The following is an 18,998-nucleotide window of genomic DNA, read 5'->3' as shown; positions in this document are numbered from 1 at the left end:
CAACCACATGGTGGGTCACAACCACCGATAATGAGATCTGGTGCCCTCTTCTGGCCTGCACGTATACATGCAGGTGGAACTCTGTGTACATAATAAATAAATCTTAAAAAAATTTAAAAAAAAAACAAACAAACTGTGATTAGGCTCTGGGAACCTCAGAGTCATACTGATCAGATTTGAGAGAGGGAGACTGCCAGAAAAATTAGATTCAGGAGAATCAAACAGGATATCTCGATTCTAATCTTTTGTCTTGAGAGTTGTATTTTGCAGAATGTGCCTACTTGGATTCCTGGTCTCAAGGACTTTCAGCTGGGTCAGGTCAGGACACATCGGCTACAGCATTTGCTTCATTCTTCCTACCCCATACCCACAAGGATATCTCAATGCCCATGTACAGCTTGAAGAAGTTATGGCGGAGTCGTCACCCCAATTCCCTGGACTTTTGAGGGGCTGAAACTGGTTATTCTAAGGTTGTTTTATGAGGAATTTAGAAATGGTTGTAATTTAACAGGGAGGAATTAGCTAGATTTAGTTATACAGTCATAATCTCATTTGGTAACTAAGCTAAAATCATATCTATACTTTGGAATAGAATTTGTTAAAAAAAATTGTAAAAAGTACAAGGTTTAGACTCAGCCCTTCTATTGATGCCATCACAAATTTATGAGCTGATTACACATGTGAGTTCTGGGGCCAAATAGCAAATTCATGGCTCTGAGTTTGCTAGTGTACTTTCAACATAATAAGATAAAAACCCCTAACCCTAAGCTCCCCACCCCAACCATAAACACTAAACTTAAATCCTAAACCGAACCCGAACCCCCTAACCCTAACCCAGACATGGAGTTGCAGAGTTTGGAGTCTGCCCAGCTGGTTTCCTGTCTTGCTGTGAGGATTACAGCTCAGTGATTCCATGAATCTGAGGAGAGACTTTGAATTTTTAACATTGTTGAGACTGCTATAGATTATGGGGACTTGGGAAGTTGGATTAAATGTACTTTGCATTATGCTATGTTTAAGTATGGGCCATACAGACTCATGTGTTTGAACAAGTCAATGGGAACCAGAGAGTGGAATGGGATGATTTGTATAAGCTCTGCCCAGGGGGGTGGCAGTACTAGGTGTGGCCCTGTTGGAGGAGGTGTGGCCCTGTTGGAGGAGGTGTGGCCTTGTTGAGGGAGGTGTGGCCTTGTTGGAGTGGGTGTGTCACTTTGGCATGACCTTTAAGACCCTCATTCTATCTGCCTGGAAGCCAGTATTCTGCTAGCAGCCTTCAGATGAAGATGTAGAACTCTCAGTTCCTCCTGCACCGTGCCTGCCTGGATGCTGCCCTGCCCCCACCTTGATGATAATGGACTGAACCTCTGAACCTCTGAACCTGTAAGCCAGCCCCAATCAAATGTTGTCTTTTATAAGACTTGCCTTGGTCATGGTGTCTGCTCACAGCAGTAAAGCAGTGGGTGTGGATTTATAGACTGATGGTCTCTGGTTTTCTATGTCAACTTCAGACAAGCTGGAGTTATCACAGAGAAAGAGGCCTCCCTTGAGAAATTGCCTCCATGAGATCCAGCTGTAAGGCATTTTCTCAATCAGTGATCAATGGAGGAGGAACCAGCCCACTGTGGGTGGAGCCAACCCTGGGCTGGTGGTCCTGGATTCTATACAAAAGCAGGCTGAGCAAGCCATGGGGAAGCAAGCCAGGGAGCAGCACCCTCCATGGCCTCTGCATCAGCTCCTGCCTCCAGGCTCCTGATCTGCTTGAGTTCCAGTCCTGACTTCCTTTGGTGATGAACAGCAACGTGGGAGTGTGAGCTGAATAAACCCTTTCTTCCCCAACTTGCTTCCTGGTCATGATGTTTTGTGAAGGAATAGAACCCTGACTAAGACAGTTATGTAGTCTTTGTTCTATCTCAGTGGGAACTGAGTGGCTCTAACTTTCAGCCTGATAGTCCAAGTCGAAGTCGCAGAAAGAAAAAGGAACACTTGGAAAAGTGATTTTAGCATTTATTACTAAGTTGTAAAATGTTTCCTATGAAAGCTCTCTAAGCAAAAGGGGGAAAACAGAATGAATGAAAAAGGGGCATAAGGGAAAATATTTCGCTCTCCTCTCTTTGTCCTCAGCACTTATACATCTTTCAGAATAGAAGAACGCATGTTAAAGAGTTGAGCACAAGTTTACACAGAAATTTAAATCAGACATTGAATAAAAAGCTAACATCAGTGAATGTTTACATGCATATCCATTAGGAGAAATTACCTGGCTAAACGTTCATCAACTGTCTCAGCTTCCACAGGCTCATCAAGATTTTAAAACCAAGTAACTAAGTTATTGGTGAAGTTTTGTATAGATAAGCTCAGTCAATATCTTATCTTCTGTCCTAAAATAAGTCATTAGTTCCTTTTGATGACTTTTGGTGAACGGTTTTACAACCTCTTGGAATGTGCTCTGAGAGGTAGAAAATCTGACTGCCATCTAGAAGCCACGAACCGCTAACACGTGGGGAACTGGCAGAGCTCTCATTGCTGTTTTGACTATCAGAACTGACTTACTAGCAGTCCTGCTATAAAATATCTTAACAAATACTGATATAATTTCAGGAATTCTTATAGGATCATCATTAAGTATCAAGAAATCATCTATCTCTCTATGTAGCCTCACTGCAAGACAGAAAATCTTCATAAATGTGCAGAGAGCTGCTCAAAATGGTGGGCTAATACCTAGTGATTGTCCCATATGTTTAATGACAGGAAAAGCATATTAATAGCAGGAATCTTTCCTAGAGTGGTTTTCTCCTGGGCCCTGACTACGGGAGAAAATCTGAAATGGATTATTATAACCAAGGCAGACCATCTCAGGAAGATCACCTGCCAGTTATTAGCTTGTTGGCTCCTGACACTAACCTAACCATGACCCGGAACTGCCCTTCCACCCCTAACCTGTCCCTAAGCTCAGCCTCAGCCCTGACCGTCTAATCATATCCCCCTAACCCTCTAACCCTAACCCTTAACTTTGTAACCACAACCACATTAAACCCTAACCTTCTAACCCACCCGGCCTCACTACATCAAACCCTTGGCCTTTACTTTGACCAGGTCATTGAAGTGTTATGGATCTATGCAGATTTCAAAACACAGAGACTTTACCACACTGAGCACATCCATAAGGTTTTTCTCCAGTATGGGTTCTTTTGTGCATCCAGACATAACTGTGAAGGGCAAAGGCTGTACACTGCTTCCATTCACAGGGTTTCAGTGAATGGAAGTGTGAATACTTCTGCTTTAGTGAGGACTACAGAAATGTGCAAAGGCTTCGCTATATCCAATACTTTCACAGGGGGTCTCTCTGGTGTAATATCTTTTATGCCTTTTGTCTTAATTTGGATTTTATTGCTGAGAAAATGTACTATGACCAAGGCAACTCTTATAAAGGACAACCTTTAATTGGTGGGTGGTGTACAGATTCAGTCTATTATCATCAAGGCTGAAGAATGGCAGTGTCCAAGCAAACACGGTGCTGTAGGAGCCGAGAGTTCTACATCTTGATCAGAAGGCGGCCAGGAGAAGACTCTTCTGCCCTGGGTGGAGCTTAAGCATAGGATCTCAAAGTCCAGCCCCACAGTGCACAGTTCCTTAGAGGCCACATCTCCGAATAGTGCCACTACCTATGGGCCAAGCATATTCAAACCACCCTATCTCTGAAGATCATTCCGACCTGTAAAGACTTTACCACGTTGGTTACATCCATAGGGTTACTTTCTAGTATGTGTTCTTGTATGCACTCGGAGGTGACCTGATTGTGAATAGCCTTTACCACATTGATTACATTTGTAGGGTTTTTCTCCAGTGTGAATTCTTTTTTTTTAAGATTTATTCATTTATTTTATGTACAGCATTCTGCCTGCATATGTGACTGCAGGCCAGAAGAGGACATCAGATCCCATTACAGATGGTTGTGAGCCACCATGTGGTTGCTGGGAACTGAGCTCATGACCTCTGGAAGAGCACTTAGTGCTCTTAACCGCTGAGCCATCTCTCCAGCCCGTGAATTCTTTTATGTACTTGGAGATAACCATAATATGCAAAGGCTTTACCACATTCGTTACATTTGTAGGGCTTCACTACAGTATGTGTTGCTTTATGTATTTGGAGATTAGTGCTAAATGCAAAGGCTTTACCACATTCATTACATTTGTAACGTTTCTCTCCAGTATGAATACTTTCATGTCTTTGAAGATGACCAGGATATGCAAAGGCTTTGCCACACTGATTACATTTGTAAGTTTTCTCTCCAGTATGTGTTACTTTATGCATTTGGAGAAACACATGATGTGCAAAGGATTTACCACACTGATCACATTTATAAGTTTTCTCTCCATGATGTGTCCTTTTATGTCCTTGGAGATGACTGTGTTGTGAAAAGGCTTTACCACACTGACTACATTTGTAGGGTTTCTCTCCAGTGTGAATTCTTTTATGTACTTGGAGATGCTCATAACGTACAAAGGCTTTACCACACTGATCACATTCATAGGGTTTCTCTCCAGTGTGACTTCTTTTATGTACTTGGAGATTCCTATGATGTGCAAAGGCTTTACCACACTGATCACATTCATAGGGTTTCTCTCCAGTGTGAGTTCTTTTATGTACTTGGAGATAACGATGACTTACAAAGGCTTTACCACACTGATCACATTCATAGGGTTTCTCTCCAGTGTGAGTTCTCTTATGTACGTGGAAATAACTATGATACGCAAAGGCTTTACCACACTGATCACATTTGTAAGTTTTCTCTCCAGTATGTGTTACTTTAAGCATTTGGAGATGACCGTGTCGTGCAAAGGCTTTACCACATTCGTTACATTTGTAGGGCTTCACTCCAGTATGTGTTGCTTTATGTACTCGGAGATTAGTGCTAAATGCAAAGGCTTTACCACATTCATTACATTTGTAAGGTTTCTCTCCAGTATGAATCCTTTCATGTCTTCGAAGTCGAGAAGGATATGCAAAGGCTTTGCCACACTGATTACATTTGTAAGTTTTCTCTCCAGTATGTGTTACTTTATGCATTTGGAGAAACACATGATATGCAAAGGATTTACCACACTGATCACATTTGTAAGTTTTCTCTCCAGGATGTGTTAGTTTATGCATTTGGAGATGTCTGTGTTGTGCAAAGGCTTTACCACATTCGTTACATTTGTAGGGCTTCACTCCAGTATGTGTTGCTTTATGTACTCGGAGATTAGTGCTAACTGCAAAGGCTTTACCACATTCATTACATTTGTAAGGTTTCTCTCCAGTATGAATCCTTTCATGTCTTCGAAGATGACCAGGATATGCAAAGGCTTTACCACACTGATCACATTTGTAAGTTTTCTCTCCAGTATGTGTCCTTTTATGTCTTTGGAGATGACTCTGTTGTGAAAAGGCTTTACCACACTGATCACATTTGTAGGGTTTCTCTCCAGTATGTGTCCTTTTATGTCTTTGAAGATGACTCTGTTGTGAAAAGGCTTTACCACACTGACTACATTTGTAGGGTTTCTCTCCCACAGGTATTATATTATGCATTTGGAGACTACTGTGATGTGCAGAGGATTCACCTTTTTGAATACCTTCATAGGGTTTCTCTCCGGTATGAATTCTTTCACACCTTTGAGGATACCGGTGACATGCAAAGGCTTTACCACACTGAGTATATTCAGAGGGCTTCTCTCCAGTAGAACTTCTTTTATGCCTGTAAAGATAATTGGCACAGGTGAAGCTTTACCAAATTCTATATACCAATGAATCTCTTTGCCTGCAGGACTTAATTCTACAATGTGGTCTAATTGTAAAGAGAAATCACATCTTAAGGTTTTATCACTTTGTTTACAATCATGGTTTAAGGCATTTGTAATGGTAATGGTAATGTAATGTAATGGTAACATGGCTCACATCCGTAGCGTCCTTTTTCTCTATGAGATTTTTTTCACATACTTGAAGAGGAATGGAAGATCTCAGAGCTTTACCACACTGAGTGCATTCATAAATTTTCCTATATTGTGAAATATACTATGTTTGCATACTATATTGATTGGCAAAGAAAACCTGGACAAAACAGAACACAATTTCCACAATCCTAGTACTCATAGGGATGTTCTGCAGTGTGAGTTTATTCCCAGTGAAGTTGGAAATTCAACCAATTATAAACTTGTTCAAACTGAGAACGTCTACTCAAATGGGGACTGCTACATATATTCTAATTGCTCTGGGAGAGAGAGAGGTACATTGCTTCTTTCCATATCCCTATGTCCACATGGCTTGTATCCATTGTGACACATGGTATAGCTATTAAAAGGAGAATAAGAAATTAAAGATTTCTACATTGCATTCACACCGTTTGAATTTTTATTCATCAAAGACATGTGGTATAGGGATTAAGGTTTCTCCTAAACATTCTTGACTCTCATAAACTGCCCTTCACTTAAACTTGGCAATATTACTATATAAGTAATCAATTTTACTATGGGATATTTGCTTATTAGAAACATATACTGATCCTATTCAATATGCAAATATAGATATAAATATATATCTTTTGCAGTATGTGAGTGGTGTGAAACTAAACAGAGTGGCTGTTCAACAGAGTAGCTTTAGTGTTGCTAGGATTCAAATATTAATATCTGCTGAGGCGTCGCTTCCTTTTCTTCTTTCTTAGAGGAAAACACAATCAGACGCCTGACATTGAGGCACATGGATTTGTGAGAATTTAATGATAACAGATGTACTTGAAGAAGTGCTTTTTTACATTGTTGCTTTTCTTTAAAACTTCCAGGACACATTAAAATTTCTTCAAAGCATATTCATAGCAATTTGCACTTGAAAATTACCTTCCATGTCTTCTGGAACTTTGACAATATTCTTCAATATTACGGTCTCCCCAATTGTAGCCTAAAATATAGTTCCAGAAAATGTATAAATATGTTATTGGAAATTAGGCAAAATTAAACTTGCTATGTTTAGCAAACCTGATTTATTCACCTCCTTCTTCCTCACTGTCAATTGAAGTTACAGAAAAGCATTAGTAGCAAAGAGATAGTTGTTCCCTTATTTTAAAGAGTGAAAGAGAGGTTGGGGATGTAGCCCAGTGGTAGAGCGCTTGCCTGGCAAGTGCAAGGCCCTGGGTTTGGTCCCCAGCTCAAAAAAAAAAAAAAAAAAAAAAAAAAAAGTGAAAGAAAGTTCTCTATCTTACCTACAGCAGTGAGGTTCCAGTAGGTCTCCAGCATCACATCTTTGTAGAGATTCTTCTGTGAAGGATCCAGCAAAGCCCATTCTTCTCGAGTCAAGTTCACATGCACATCATCATAAGTCACTGCATCCTAACATATCCCACACATGTGTACATCAGAAACCATGATACTGACATCACTGTAAATGTATGCTTCACCGACAATGTATCTGTATGATTCTGGTGCTTCCCCCACTTATTTCTTGACACAGAAGTTCTAATGTAATTACCAAGTCATCGAAGAAGGAAACTGAATAATGAGGTTCACCTCTGTCACCTCATTGCCCTTTGAATAGGATATAGAGCCTTGCAAGAGAAATACCAATTAAAAGAGGGAGGAAGAGGGAGGAGGGGAGGGAAGGAGGTAGGGATGGGGAGACAGAGAGAGAGAGACAGAGGCCATGACAAGCAAAGAGTACTGAGCACATCAGAGAAATTGTATGAACAGTTACTAACTACGGAAAAAGATGGGCAAGCTGAGTGTATTGCCTCTTGCAAGCCTTGAATCCCAGCATTCAGGAGGCAGAGGCCGGTATCTCTCGCTGAGTTGGATGCCAGCCTGGTCTATCCAGGACGTCCAGAGGTGCATATTAAGACCGTCTCCCCTGTAAAAAATCAATCAAAGACAGGAAGGACTCGGAGGTTTTTACTGGAGTTCCTACAAAGAATTACATATTCACTCCAGTTCTGTATTCATCCTCAGGAATCCTGAAGTGCCCTGAGCTTAAACTCTAACAGTAATGAGATCTTACTAAGGGGGATGCATCCTTAAACCATACAGATGGACAGGTGAAATGTTGGCAATGTAAAGGTTGATTCTAAACCAGCAGCATAGGACAGGAGAGAAGGCTCAGGCTGAAGAGCTCTCGCTGGTCCTGCAAATAACTGGGCTCAGTCACCAGGACTTACAAGGGGCTCACAATTATTCATTACTCAAAGTTCAGGGATCTGAAGCCACCCTCTGACTACTATGGGGACCAGGCATACATGATGTGCATATTCATGCACAGGCAAAATACTCATATTCATTCAAATAAATAAAAACAAACAAGAGGTAGGAAGAATGTCACCTGCAATCCAGTGACTCAGAAAGCTCGGCAGTGAAGCGCAGGCAGTATTAATGTCCTGAATACCCGCCATACTGAGAAAGGGAATATTCTCCCTCCCAAATTTCAAAGTTCACAATGTGGATGAAGATCGGCACAACAGCATATGCTTAACTTGTACCAAAACCAACATCCCACGCCCACCAGTCAAAAATATAAAAACAAACAAACAAACAAACAGCAAAATCTAGGCATACTGGACCACATCTGGAGCCAGGGTCACATGGACCTTTATGTTTGAGGCTTGCATGTTCTACACCCCTACTCCCAGGACAGCCAGGCCCACACAGAGAAACTTTGTCTTTAAAAATTGAAACCTTGTGGGCTGGAGAGATGGCTCAGTGGTTAAGAGCACCGACTGGTCTTCCAGAGGTCCTGAGTTCAAATCCCAGCAACCACATGGTGGCTCACAACCATCTGTAATGGGATCCAGTGCCCTCTTCTGGTGTCTGAAGACAGCTGCAGTGCACTCACATCAATAAAATAAACAAATCTTTAGAAAAAAAAAGAGAACAGGTGTCCTAAGTATACTTCAACAAATTACTTCTTGTTAGCTTTTGGCTTTGCTTCCCACACTACTGTGGGGTATAAAAAGTCTATGAAAAATAAACTTAAGGCTCTAGTGCTGCACTAACCAGCAGGCCTCCCAAATCTAACTCCTGGCTTTGCATCTTTTTTCTGCCTTTCCTATCTTTCATCCTCCAATCTCCTCAGACACTGTTCAACGCATGCTGGTGGGTTGACTACAAGGAAAGAAATTAGATTCAAGGAACTCTTTCTCTTCAGTCCTTGTTTCTCTCCTATCTGGTGTTAGCGGTGGAAGGGGGAGGGGGATTAATGGTGGAGAAAAAGAAAAAACCATAAAGTAGCAAAGCCCAGCTACACTGGTTATTTCTAAAAGAGGAGCTGACCTAGGGCACATTTTGCATCCCGTGTATGCTGTCACCCTTAGGTCCCTGTTAGGTTCAGGTTGCAGGTTATGCTCTGAACGATTTAAACATGGACTGGAGACTGCAGGTCTAGCCACTTAGACAGATGGCACATTTACACAGCGAGTGGAAGGTCCCAGACGATGAAAAACATAGACGGGAGGTCTTACACAAGCGATGTCTTATGCTAAGTTCGCTTCTTAAGAAGAGTGTCACCTCGTACACCACTCACATGTGGGAAATGGAAGGAAACGAGAGACTTCTATGAAGTCACAGAAGCAACGGGTCACACTCAGGAGTCTAACCAAACAGTGGGAACTCAGGGAATCTCAGAAACATTACTGACCAAGCCAACAGTGGCCTTGGGACCGACACCAAAACCTCATATGGTGGGAAGAGTTGTGTTCTCCGAATCTGAAGCAACCCTTCCCCGAGGCCCTGGCCTCTGACCCTTACCATCTCCCCCAGCCATATTCATGGTGTAGAGAAGGAACGCTGTTTTCCGTCTATACCTCAGCCTCAGGAAAAGCTCACAAGGCCTAGGCCTTAGACTGGCTCTGCCAAGCATGTTCCTGGGTTTCAAAAGGAGCTATGTCATGGGCACCTCAGGGAAAGAAAGCCTTGCTTGACCTGCCCAGCACTCAACACAACCATGGATTTTAACCTTTTCAAATGGTTGTCAGCAGGTGTCATCCTGCCCATGTGGCAAAACTGTGTTTTTCTCAAGAAGAACTGAACGTTTATTGCACACCAGGCCCTAATGTTGATTGTGCTCCTGTAATACCCCACTGAGCAGCTTGTTAGAGGCCTGCTCTTTGACATGGGGATGGGCCTGGTGGCTGGTTGTAAGTCACACTTGTTTCCTTTCTTATGGCTTGGAGCCATGTTTCTGTACAACCCTGGTGGCATGCGGATCTCTAACAGGCCAGGTTAGCACACTTACCTGTGGGGTGCTTTACAGGCAGTCCTCCCTCAGCTAAGTTCTCGTTGTGACTTTCGATATCCTAAGAACTAGTAAATACTTTACATCGTCAATTCTACTGTTTTACATCACAGCTCGATATTGAATGGCTACCCAGCATGTGAGATGCCTTTTACAACCTCCACAAAATAACTCCAAATGGATTTTACACCTTAATTTTAAATATTAAGAACGGAACTGGTGGGCTGGAGGGATGGCTCAGTGGTTAAGAGCACTGACTGCTCTTCAAAAGGTCCTGAGTTCAATTCCCAGTAACCACATGCTGGCTCACAACCATCTGTAATGAGACTGGATGCTCTCTTCTGGTGTGTCAGCTACAATATATATATAATATTTTTCTTTTTAAAGAAAGGAACTGCTAGAAACTAGGGCTCTCTGGATTTGGCATCCTGACAAGCACTCTCCCAAATGCTGTGCGCGGATGCAGCCCCACCGTGAAGTTATTCGGGGGCTACCACTGGGTCGAGCTAGTGGCTAGGAGCACATGAGATCGCACACGTGGCCGCGTATGGATGCGGGTTCCCCCAGCCCCCGCCCCAGGAAAAACCCACCACATCGGCTCCCACAGCCCAGCCCCCTGCTCCTCCAGGTCGTTGGCAGTGACCCTGTGCTCACCATGCCACAACTGCAGAGGCTGCCTGAGCGCGCCCCACAGCATCCAGTTGCAGGACCGAGGATTAGAGCCCGTGCAGCTACTGGGAAGAAAACGCCGCGTGGTCGCAGAAGATCCCGCCTCCTATTCTGATTGGTACGACTGGAGGCTTTGATTGGCCAGTGAGTCTTGAATGGCACGAGCACCTTCCTTAGGATTAGAGCGTGAGTAAGGGACTCAGTAGAGGTTCTTGACCTGGGCTTCCTGTCCAGGACCGGATCTTTTCCAGATCTGCAGAGATTGTAGCACTTGTGCCCGTCCACCGATAGCCTAACCATCTGTCTCCGGGACCAGCCCCAGGGAGGCCCTACCACTCCACCCACCACTGCTCAGTCGCCCGCTCCTCCCCTGTGTGGGCAGTGACCCTGTGCTCACCAGGTCCTGACTTCAGCCTGAGCTCCCCTCGCAGCACTCAGTAGGCTCTTTCCCTTCTTCCTCCTGGAATCAGGGTAAATAGCTTGCATAGCCCATTACACAACTTGCAGTAAGTTATCGATCTGTCCCACAAGCGGAAGGGGGCCCACGATATTAATAATTAAAGAGAGATTTTGGGAAAATAGGATTTTTGGTTTGTGGCTGCTGTGATTCACGTAATTTAACAGGGAGGAATTAGCTAGATTGAGTTATACAGTCATAATCTCATCTGGTAACTAAACTAAAACCATATCTTTACTTTGGTATAGAATTTGTTAAAAAATTTTAAAAGTACAAGGTTTAGAGTCAGTCCTTCTATTGATGCCATTACGAATTTCTGAGCCGATTTACACATGTGATTTAAGGGCCAAATAGGAAATTCACGGCTCTGAGTTTGCTAGTGTACTTTCAAGATAATAAGATAAAAATTGAAAACAGTCCAGATTGTTCTATATAGATAGACGGTTTTCAAAAATGTCAGAAATCCACAACCTCTCAGGTTTGGAAGCCGTGTTAGACTTCCTATGTTTATAGATAGTTGGTCATTCTCAGATTTCTGACTGGGTTGAAGACTGATTATAGTCTCATAGCCTATCAGGCTGTTTAACTCTGAAAATACAGATTTTATTAGATAGTTATCAGATAGGATACAAGCTAGCCAGGATATAACATAGATTTTAAGCCTTTCTTAAGCTGGAATGGATAACTAAATGTTCTGCTTAACTGGTTTTTTTTTTGTTTTTTTTCCGGAGCTGGGAACTGAACCCAAGGCCTTGCGCTTCCTAGGCAAGGGCTCTACCACTGAGCTAAATCCCCAACCCCTGCTTAACTGATATAGTGTTGGACTGGGTGTTAAATATATGTTATGCTTTTATACAAAATGATAATAGTTGTGCTCAGCTTATATTTGAGAGAAAAGTTTTTTCTTTAATTCGACAAAAAGGGTGAAATGCAGGATGGTGTCATACAGGTGAGGCAGGTACAGGATAGAATGAGTCCTGTCATCAGACGAGCAGGAAGGGTGGGCGGGAGAAAAGCTTGAAGGAAGAGGAGGAGACTGAAACGGAAAGGACTGGAGACTGGAAGAGAAGGTAGAGAAGCCACGGAGAGGACATGGAGGCTGACGTTAAGGTTCCACTCTGTGTATTTACAGGTTGTTATGAATGTTCTTAAGGGATGGATGTGTACAGGGCCTTGTATGTCTAAGTGGGCGATTATATCTTATCCATCGGATCAGGGGTTGTTGTGTTGTGTGTTCTCTCATGTGGAGGATTGAGGTTGGGAGAGTGTGTGGCAGCAGAGACACTGGGCCGCCCCAGGGTTGGGATGTGAGTTTCTGCCAAGAGCAGATATCTTGGGGCACTGCAGTGATAGACCCAGTGGGAGTAGAAGAAAGCCATTTAGTATAATTTTACAGCAACAGATATAGATGAGGAAAAATGAAAGGAGAAAGGAGGAGGACTGAGAGACATTTAAAAGATGTTACTTCTGTATCAAACATGCAGAGATCTATCTGCTTGCTTGTCACGATTTCCTGATAAACCAATGTATTTTCTCAGAATCCACATTGTATTGAATATTGAACACTACACAATTTTACATAGGAGGCCTGACCAGACGTGATATCGATGAGGGGGGCCTGGAACCAACGTCCCATGTGTACACAGAACTGACTATTACCTACACCTTACAGAAATTGTCAAGGTGATCATCAGAATCTAAGGGAAAATGCATTAATGCAGATGAGTCCAACCCATGTATGGCTACACAGGGTCAGTGTGGGGAGGTGACACAGACTCAGTGATCAGCAAGGTCCCTCCCTCCTGTCTCTTCATAGCCTGCTCTATGACCAGAGTTGCCCCAAGAGAAAACAGAAAACAAGACCCAGAGATAGTAACCATTGCTCTCTGCTTTTTAACTTCTCTCTGAAGATATTGGTTGGGAAGTCACCTATAGGAAGTGCATTAAACAGCATCCACCATAAACCTGACGGATCTCCCGCTTCTGTGCACAGCAAATGCCCATTACTCACAGGTGCAATGGTACTTTTCAAGGGAGGACACAGGGAGAGAGGTGGGATCCACTTCTCCTACTTGTCGTGGGCCAGCCTCTCTGTGGTTGATGGAGCAAGATTTCTTCCATTCAAAGCAATGAAACATCTACTGCTGTGCGCTAAGAGGCAGAGCTTTTGCTCAGTGTCTTCATTACCTGCCCAGGACCTTGAGTTTAGATACGACCATGGACAGAATCCCGCACAGTGGCTTTATAAGGACAAGTAGAGAAACCTGGTTCTCACATGTGCTCTGTCTCCCTAGTGATGCCCTGGTCATGTTACGATGTAGCAAGAGGGCCCTAGTCAGACACTGTTGCTGGGTTCTTGAAACTCCCAGTCTCCACAGTGGAGAGCCCAACAAATCTATTTTCTTTAAAAAATTACCCAGGCTGTGGCATGTGGTTACAATTACAGAAAATGAACTAAGATAGTATCTTTTGTTTTCTAGTCAATTTGAGTATAGAAACTTTGAGGGATATAAATATAGATTTAAAGAATGTAGTAAGGGCCAGTGGAGTGGGTTGATGATCTGAGTTTTAGCCCCAGGATTGATATGGTGGAAGGAGAGAAGTAACTTCTGAATGTTGTCCTCTTGTCTCTACACGTGCACTGTGGCACTCACATGTGTGAGGGTAGGAACTCCACCCACACAAGTAAATAAATATTTTAAAGTCATTTTATTTGTACCATTTAACTCAACAATATTAATAAATATATTTATTGATTTAGTGACACAGTATCCTAAAGCACATGCCATACTGTATTCATTCAATACCATTAATTTTTCTACTTTTGTTTCCAGTTTTATATGAACTTTTCATGTGACTATTTGCTATAGGTATTTTTTAAATATTTATTTATTTATTATGTGTACATTGTACAGCTTTCTGCCTGCATGTAGACCTGCAGGACAGAAGAGGGCAGCGGATCCCATTACAGATGGTTGTGAGCCACCATTTGGTTGCTGGGAATTGAACTCAGGACCTCTGGAAGAGCAGTCAGTGCTCCTAACCACTGAGCCATCTCTCCAGCCCCGCTCTAGGTATTTTTATAATTCCTACTGCCAGTGTTCAGTCTCTTAGAATCATTCTAAAGTGCAAGACTTTTGGTTCTGGCCTATTGAAGGCTGTGGCCGTGACAACTAGGAAAGAAGTTCCAACCACAAGCTTCCGTTGACTGGAAAATAAGCTCAATTCATAAGCTTCGACCTTATGATTGACTAAGGAAGACGACTTTTTCATTGATCCCATCATAAGCTTCAGAATTTGAACAATTACCCCTCTCTTGATTGAGGTTTAATGTCAGTGTATAGTGACTTTCAACCATTCCCATGTGAGGCCCTTATTCTGATTATTAGCCCTTTCTCAAGTGCATTTCCTTTTTTGCTTTTAAGTGATCTCTCCAGTGGCCTCTGTTACCAGCCTAAACTGACATTTTTGAAGGTGTTTCCAGATTAAATGTCGAAAATAATTTAGTTGTGGTCACATTCTACATTGTGAAGCTTTTAATGACTGGACATTAGACATTTCTTCCTAATGAGTAAACTAACCCTAACCCTCTAACCCTAACCCTCTAACCCTAACCCTTACACTAACCCTGTAATCCTCTAACCCTAATCCGTCTAACCTTTACCCCGTCTAACCCTAACCCTAAACCCTAACCCCTAACCCTAACACCTAAACCCTAACCCCTTAACCCTAACCCTAATCCCTAACCCTAACCCTCTAATCCTCACCCCACCCCTAACCCCTGAACCTAACCCTAATCCCTAACCCTAACCCTCTAACCCTAACCTTAACCCTAACCCTAACCAGCCAGATCGTAAACCCCAACTCTAAGCCCCAAACCCTAACCCGCAACCCCAGACCCACAACCCCCACCACAACCCTGACCCTAAGGAATTTGTCGATGACTCACAGTCTGTAGTCCAGCTCCCAGTGTTTGTCAGCTGAGCGTTCTAAGTCCAAGAATCTTGTAGTTGTTCTGTCCCAGGAGGCTCGTTGTTTTCGGGGTCTTACGCACAAGGAGTGGATGTCCTGTCAGAAAGTGCAAGCAGGTGAAGAGGGAATCTGTCTTCTTCCAAGGTCCCATGTCTATCTCCACCTGAAGCTGTGATATGATTAATGGTGTGTATTCAAGCCTCAAGGTCTGGATCACAGGTGAGCCCCGCAGTTGTGGATTGTAGTTAATTCAGATATAGTCAAGTTGACATCCAGGAAGAGCCATTACCTACACTAATAATATTTCCCACCTCCTGCCTCTCCAGTCTTCCTCTACACCTAGCCCCTTCCACTTCCACGTCTTTCGGTTGAAATGTAGATTATGCATAGAACAGAAAAATCCAATATTTGTATTTCTGAGTCTGACGTATTTTCTTTAACATGATACCAATTTGGCCCTATTTTCCTGAAAAGATCTTTCACAATTTCGCTCTTTTTATGGCTGAATAAAATTCCATTACACGTGAGGCATAGTTTGTTTATCTATTCATCTCGAGCATCTAGATTGGTTCCACTTCCTGACTATTGTGGCAATAAACACAGATGTGCAAACGTCTCTGTGATGCCCTGACTTAGCCTTCGGGTCTATAATAGACTTGGTTGGTGTAGCTACGGTGCAGTTACGTGGTCATTTCTTTGGGGTGCATTCCATGCTGATGTCCTTGAGGCCCCAATAATTTACATTCGGTGATTTGCAGTCAACCTTTTGTTACTAGGAGAGGTCGGGCTGTCAGGGTTTTATGTTTTTGACAAACTGCATGCAGTGCCCTCATGCGCAGTGTATGAAAGTCTGTGAAATGTCCTTAGAGACAGAGTAAAGCAGGACAGGATCCAGCCACGGGCGGTGCCCTCCTCCATCCTCGATCCTCCTACTTAACCTTAACAAGGAAAGTCCCTGCCATGACCCGGAAGAGGGGCCACACTGGAGCTGCAGGGGCCGCACTGGAGCCTGAGGGGATTCACGGACAGGTGAGCCACGTGACAGGAAGGGAGCAAGGACAGCAGGAAGCCTTTTGACACAGTGACTAAAGCCGGAGAAGAATGATTTTCACGATCATCCTGGCTGACAATGTCACAAGGACGAGCTGGAAAGATTTCCGTGCCCGCCCTCTACTGCGCATTATCCGTAAAATGACAACCTCGATGTGATAAACCGATCAAAGGATACGTGCCAGCATCCCCAGGTACAAAGTCCTCCCTTCCCTAAATAGGACGCCTCCCCAAGACTGAAAAGGGGATCCCCAAAAGTTGTACCTATGGAGAGCCCGCTGTGTCTGCTCCAGGGAGACAGTCGCTATGCATTGTACTTCCCCACCCCTGCTCCTTCCATCTGCTGCACCCACAGGAGGTAAGGGGTGAGGGAAGGCACTGCTGCGGTCTGAAGATCACTCCACTGGACGGGCGGGGCAGAAAGACACAAGGGAAGAGGAAAGTTGTTAGTGTTTCCAGTGTGTGTAATCTGTACTGAAAGCCATGCTGCAGAAGGAGCAACAGCCTGGGATTCATGAATGAAAGACATACACACACATGCATGCACACATGCATGCACACATGCACGCACACAGGCACGCGCGAACACACGCACGCACGCATGAACACACACCCACACACAGGCACGCACACACTCAGGCATGCACGCAAATACATACATGCACACGCACGCACGCACGCACGCACGCATACGCGGTTAATTTTACTATGCCTTGACTCCTTAATGCTGAGCTTTTCTAATCCTCCCCGTTGCTGGCAAACGCCCCCCCCCCCCCCGTACCCCCGAGTTAGCTGTGCGACCGTGAACGGTAGCTTGGTCCCTGGTTGAGCTAAGGCTCCAAGCACCAGGGTAGGAGCTTTGCCTGTTCCAGCGCACCAGGCCCCGTCAGTAGCTGCAGCCCACGGACACACACAGATTTGTGGCCATCAGTGACCTAAGAGCAGCGCCCCAGGCCCCTCCACAGGCAGAGGACGTGACCTGTGGTCAAGAAGGCTCAAGACAAATCTGCATTTTAAGAGGCACCTAAAGCCTGGAGGCCTAGCCAATGAGCTTTCCTTCCTAAAGACTCCTCCCTGCAAAAGGGATTTAATCTCAGGACCGCCCTGAGAAGTGGGGTACGGTTTTACACGTGCACTTTCCACCATGACAATAAACGCCTCAGAACCTGGCCGCCTTTTCATCAGGATCCGCCGTGGGGAGCCACGGAGGCCTCCGCCCACAGAGTCGCCGTCTGATCTCCGCGCACGGCCTCCCCGCGCTCCCAGCCATGACCACCAAGCCCAAGCCTGCAGCCACCGTCACCCCGAAGCCTCCCCGAGGGCCGGGGCTGAGCTCCCCGCTTCCCCACCGCAGCCCCGCGCCTGACCCAGCCTGCGGCCCCCACTCCGTTCCCAGCTCCTCCGCGGCTCCCGGTGGCGCCGGGATGTCTAGGAGCCTGAGTCCCCGACGGCCCCGGCCTCCCTGCAGCCCCCTGGACCCCCGAGCCAGCTCCTGTCCTGCACCGCAGACTGAGCTTCCCCACCCCTGGAGCGGTGTCCGGGGCGGGGGGCTTCCCTGCGGCCCAAAGCCTGCCCTGCGACAGCTCGGGGTGAACTCCCTCAGGTTTCCCGCGCTCGGCCCCCGAGCGGCCACGCACTCTGGCAAAGCGGACGCAGGACCCACAACCCTGCAACTCAATCTCTTAAAGTCTGGACTTCACCTCTGCTACCCCAGGGGCAGTTCCCGCGTCCACTTACCCTGCTTCTCTCCTAACTGAGGCCCTGAGGTCCGACCTTCTCACGGTCAGGGCGACCTGCGCCGCCTTCCTCTCCCGGTTCCTCACCTGCGCGAACCTCCGAGCCCCGCCCCACTCACCTGCCCGCCCATTGGCCCGGGGCTCGTTATTGATCGATCAGAAACCAACCCGGGGCGAGGACCCCCCACTGAGCACAGGGAATTGCGACGCTGGGCCGGGTTAAGTCAGGCCTTAGAACCCCAGCAAAAGCACAGGTGGAGGGACCACAGTACGGGGAAGGAGCGGGAAGGGTTTTTCAGTCTTTTCCACACTTTTTATTCCGTCCTCTAACACTCGAAACCTGCATTTACCAACCTCAAAACACCTTAGACCCAAAAACTCTTCCTCAGACCTTTTGTATCCTCAGACCTTGCATGAACCTTAAACTTTACCCTTTCCTCCTATCCCGTTGTTCACCTTGAGAAGCGGGAGGTCGATAACCGGGATCCCTTACGGAAAAGAGAGTTTCTTGAGGTAAAGGAACTCGTCCACTCTTCAAACCCTTCAGAGCTGAGAGCAGATTTTACCTGAGTAGGCGGGAGGATAACTCACAGGCCTACGTGAAAGACCCCTGGAGTGGGGAGACCCTCACTCAAGTCTCGGGATGACGCAACCCCCCAAGAACTCACACAAGACCGTCCTTGTTGTAATCACATGAGGTTTATCGATAGCAACCAGTGCACTTGGGTCGAGACTCGTATCCCACGCAGGGCCAGTGGAGTTCGACCCCGAGAGGCTGGGAGAAGACGTATTTAAAGGGAGAAACCACAACCCGAGGGGGCAGGGATGGCGTCATAGAATAACAGTGAAAAATTACAAGGAAGAAC

The 18,998-nt window shown here is 45.1% G+C and overlaps 1 protein-coding gene across 2 annotated transcripts; it reads right to left on the bottom strand.

The window, feature by feature from the left end:
- Nucleotides 1-3,949: 3,949 nt before the first annotated feature.
- Nucleotides 3,950-18,207, bottom strand: Zfp950l15 (zinc finger protein 950 like 15). 2 transcript variants are annotated; one of them, XM_087579754.1, is made up of 9 exons: nucleotides 18,134-18,207; nucleotides 16,661-16,799; nucleotides 15,324-15,442; nucleotides 11,315-11,377; nucleotides 10,903-11,089; nucleotides 7,760-7,875; nucleotides 7,235-7,361; nucleotides 6,873-6,933; nucleotides 3,950-5,737 (listed from the first exon to the last, which is right to left on the bottom strand). In XM_087579754.1, exons 7-9 carry the CDS (start codon nucleotides 7,266-7,268, stop codon nucleotides 4,015-4,017), a joined length of 1,818 nt encoding a protein of 605 aa, XP_087435880.1. In that variant the 5' UTR covers nucleotides 7,269-7,361; nucleotides 7,760-7,875; nucleotides 10,903-11,089; nucleotides 11,315-11,377; nucleotides 15,324-15,442; nucleotides 16,661-16,799; nucleotides 18,134-18,207; the 3' UTR covers nucleotides 3,950-4,014. The 2 variants fall into 2 exon arrangements, 1 of the variants encoding a protein (XP_087435880.1); XR_015634933.1 differs by lacking the exons at nucleotides 3,950-5,737; nucleotides 6,873-6,933; nucleotides 7,235-7,361; ... (3 more) ...; nucleotides 16,661-16,799; nucleotides 18,134-18,207 and adding an exon at nucleotides 13,386-13,443 and having other exon boundaries at nucleotides 11,320-11,377.
- Between the last annotated feature and the right edge of the window lie 791 nt (nucleotides 18,208-18,998).

This window comes from Rattus norvegicus, chromosome 12, assembly GCF_021556685.1.
Source record: "Rattus norvegicus strain SHRSP/BbbUtx chromosome 12, alternate assembly SHRSP_T2T, whole genome shotgun sequence".
Taxonomy (NCBI): Eukaryota; Metazoa; Chordata; class Mammalia; order Rodentia; family Muridae; genus Rattus; species Rattus norvegicus.
This window is presented reverse-complemented; position numbering and strand designations above follow the sequence as displayed.

Bases quoted from the DNA above. Each gene is read 5' to 3' on its own strand.
- Zfp950l15 (XM_087579754.1), bottom strand. From the start codon at position 7,268: ATGCTGGAGACCTACTGGAACCTCACTGCTGTAG. The intron at 6,934-7,234 runs GTAAGATAGAGA...ACTATATTTTAG, and splicing joins CTGGAACCTCACTGCTGTAG to GCTACAATTGGGGAGACCGT. The intron at 5,738-6,872 runs GTAATTTTCAAG...TTATCTTTACAG, and splicing joins AGTTCCAGAAGACATGGAAG to GCATAAAAGAAGTTCTACTG.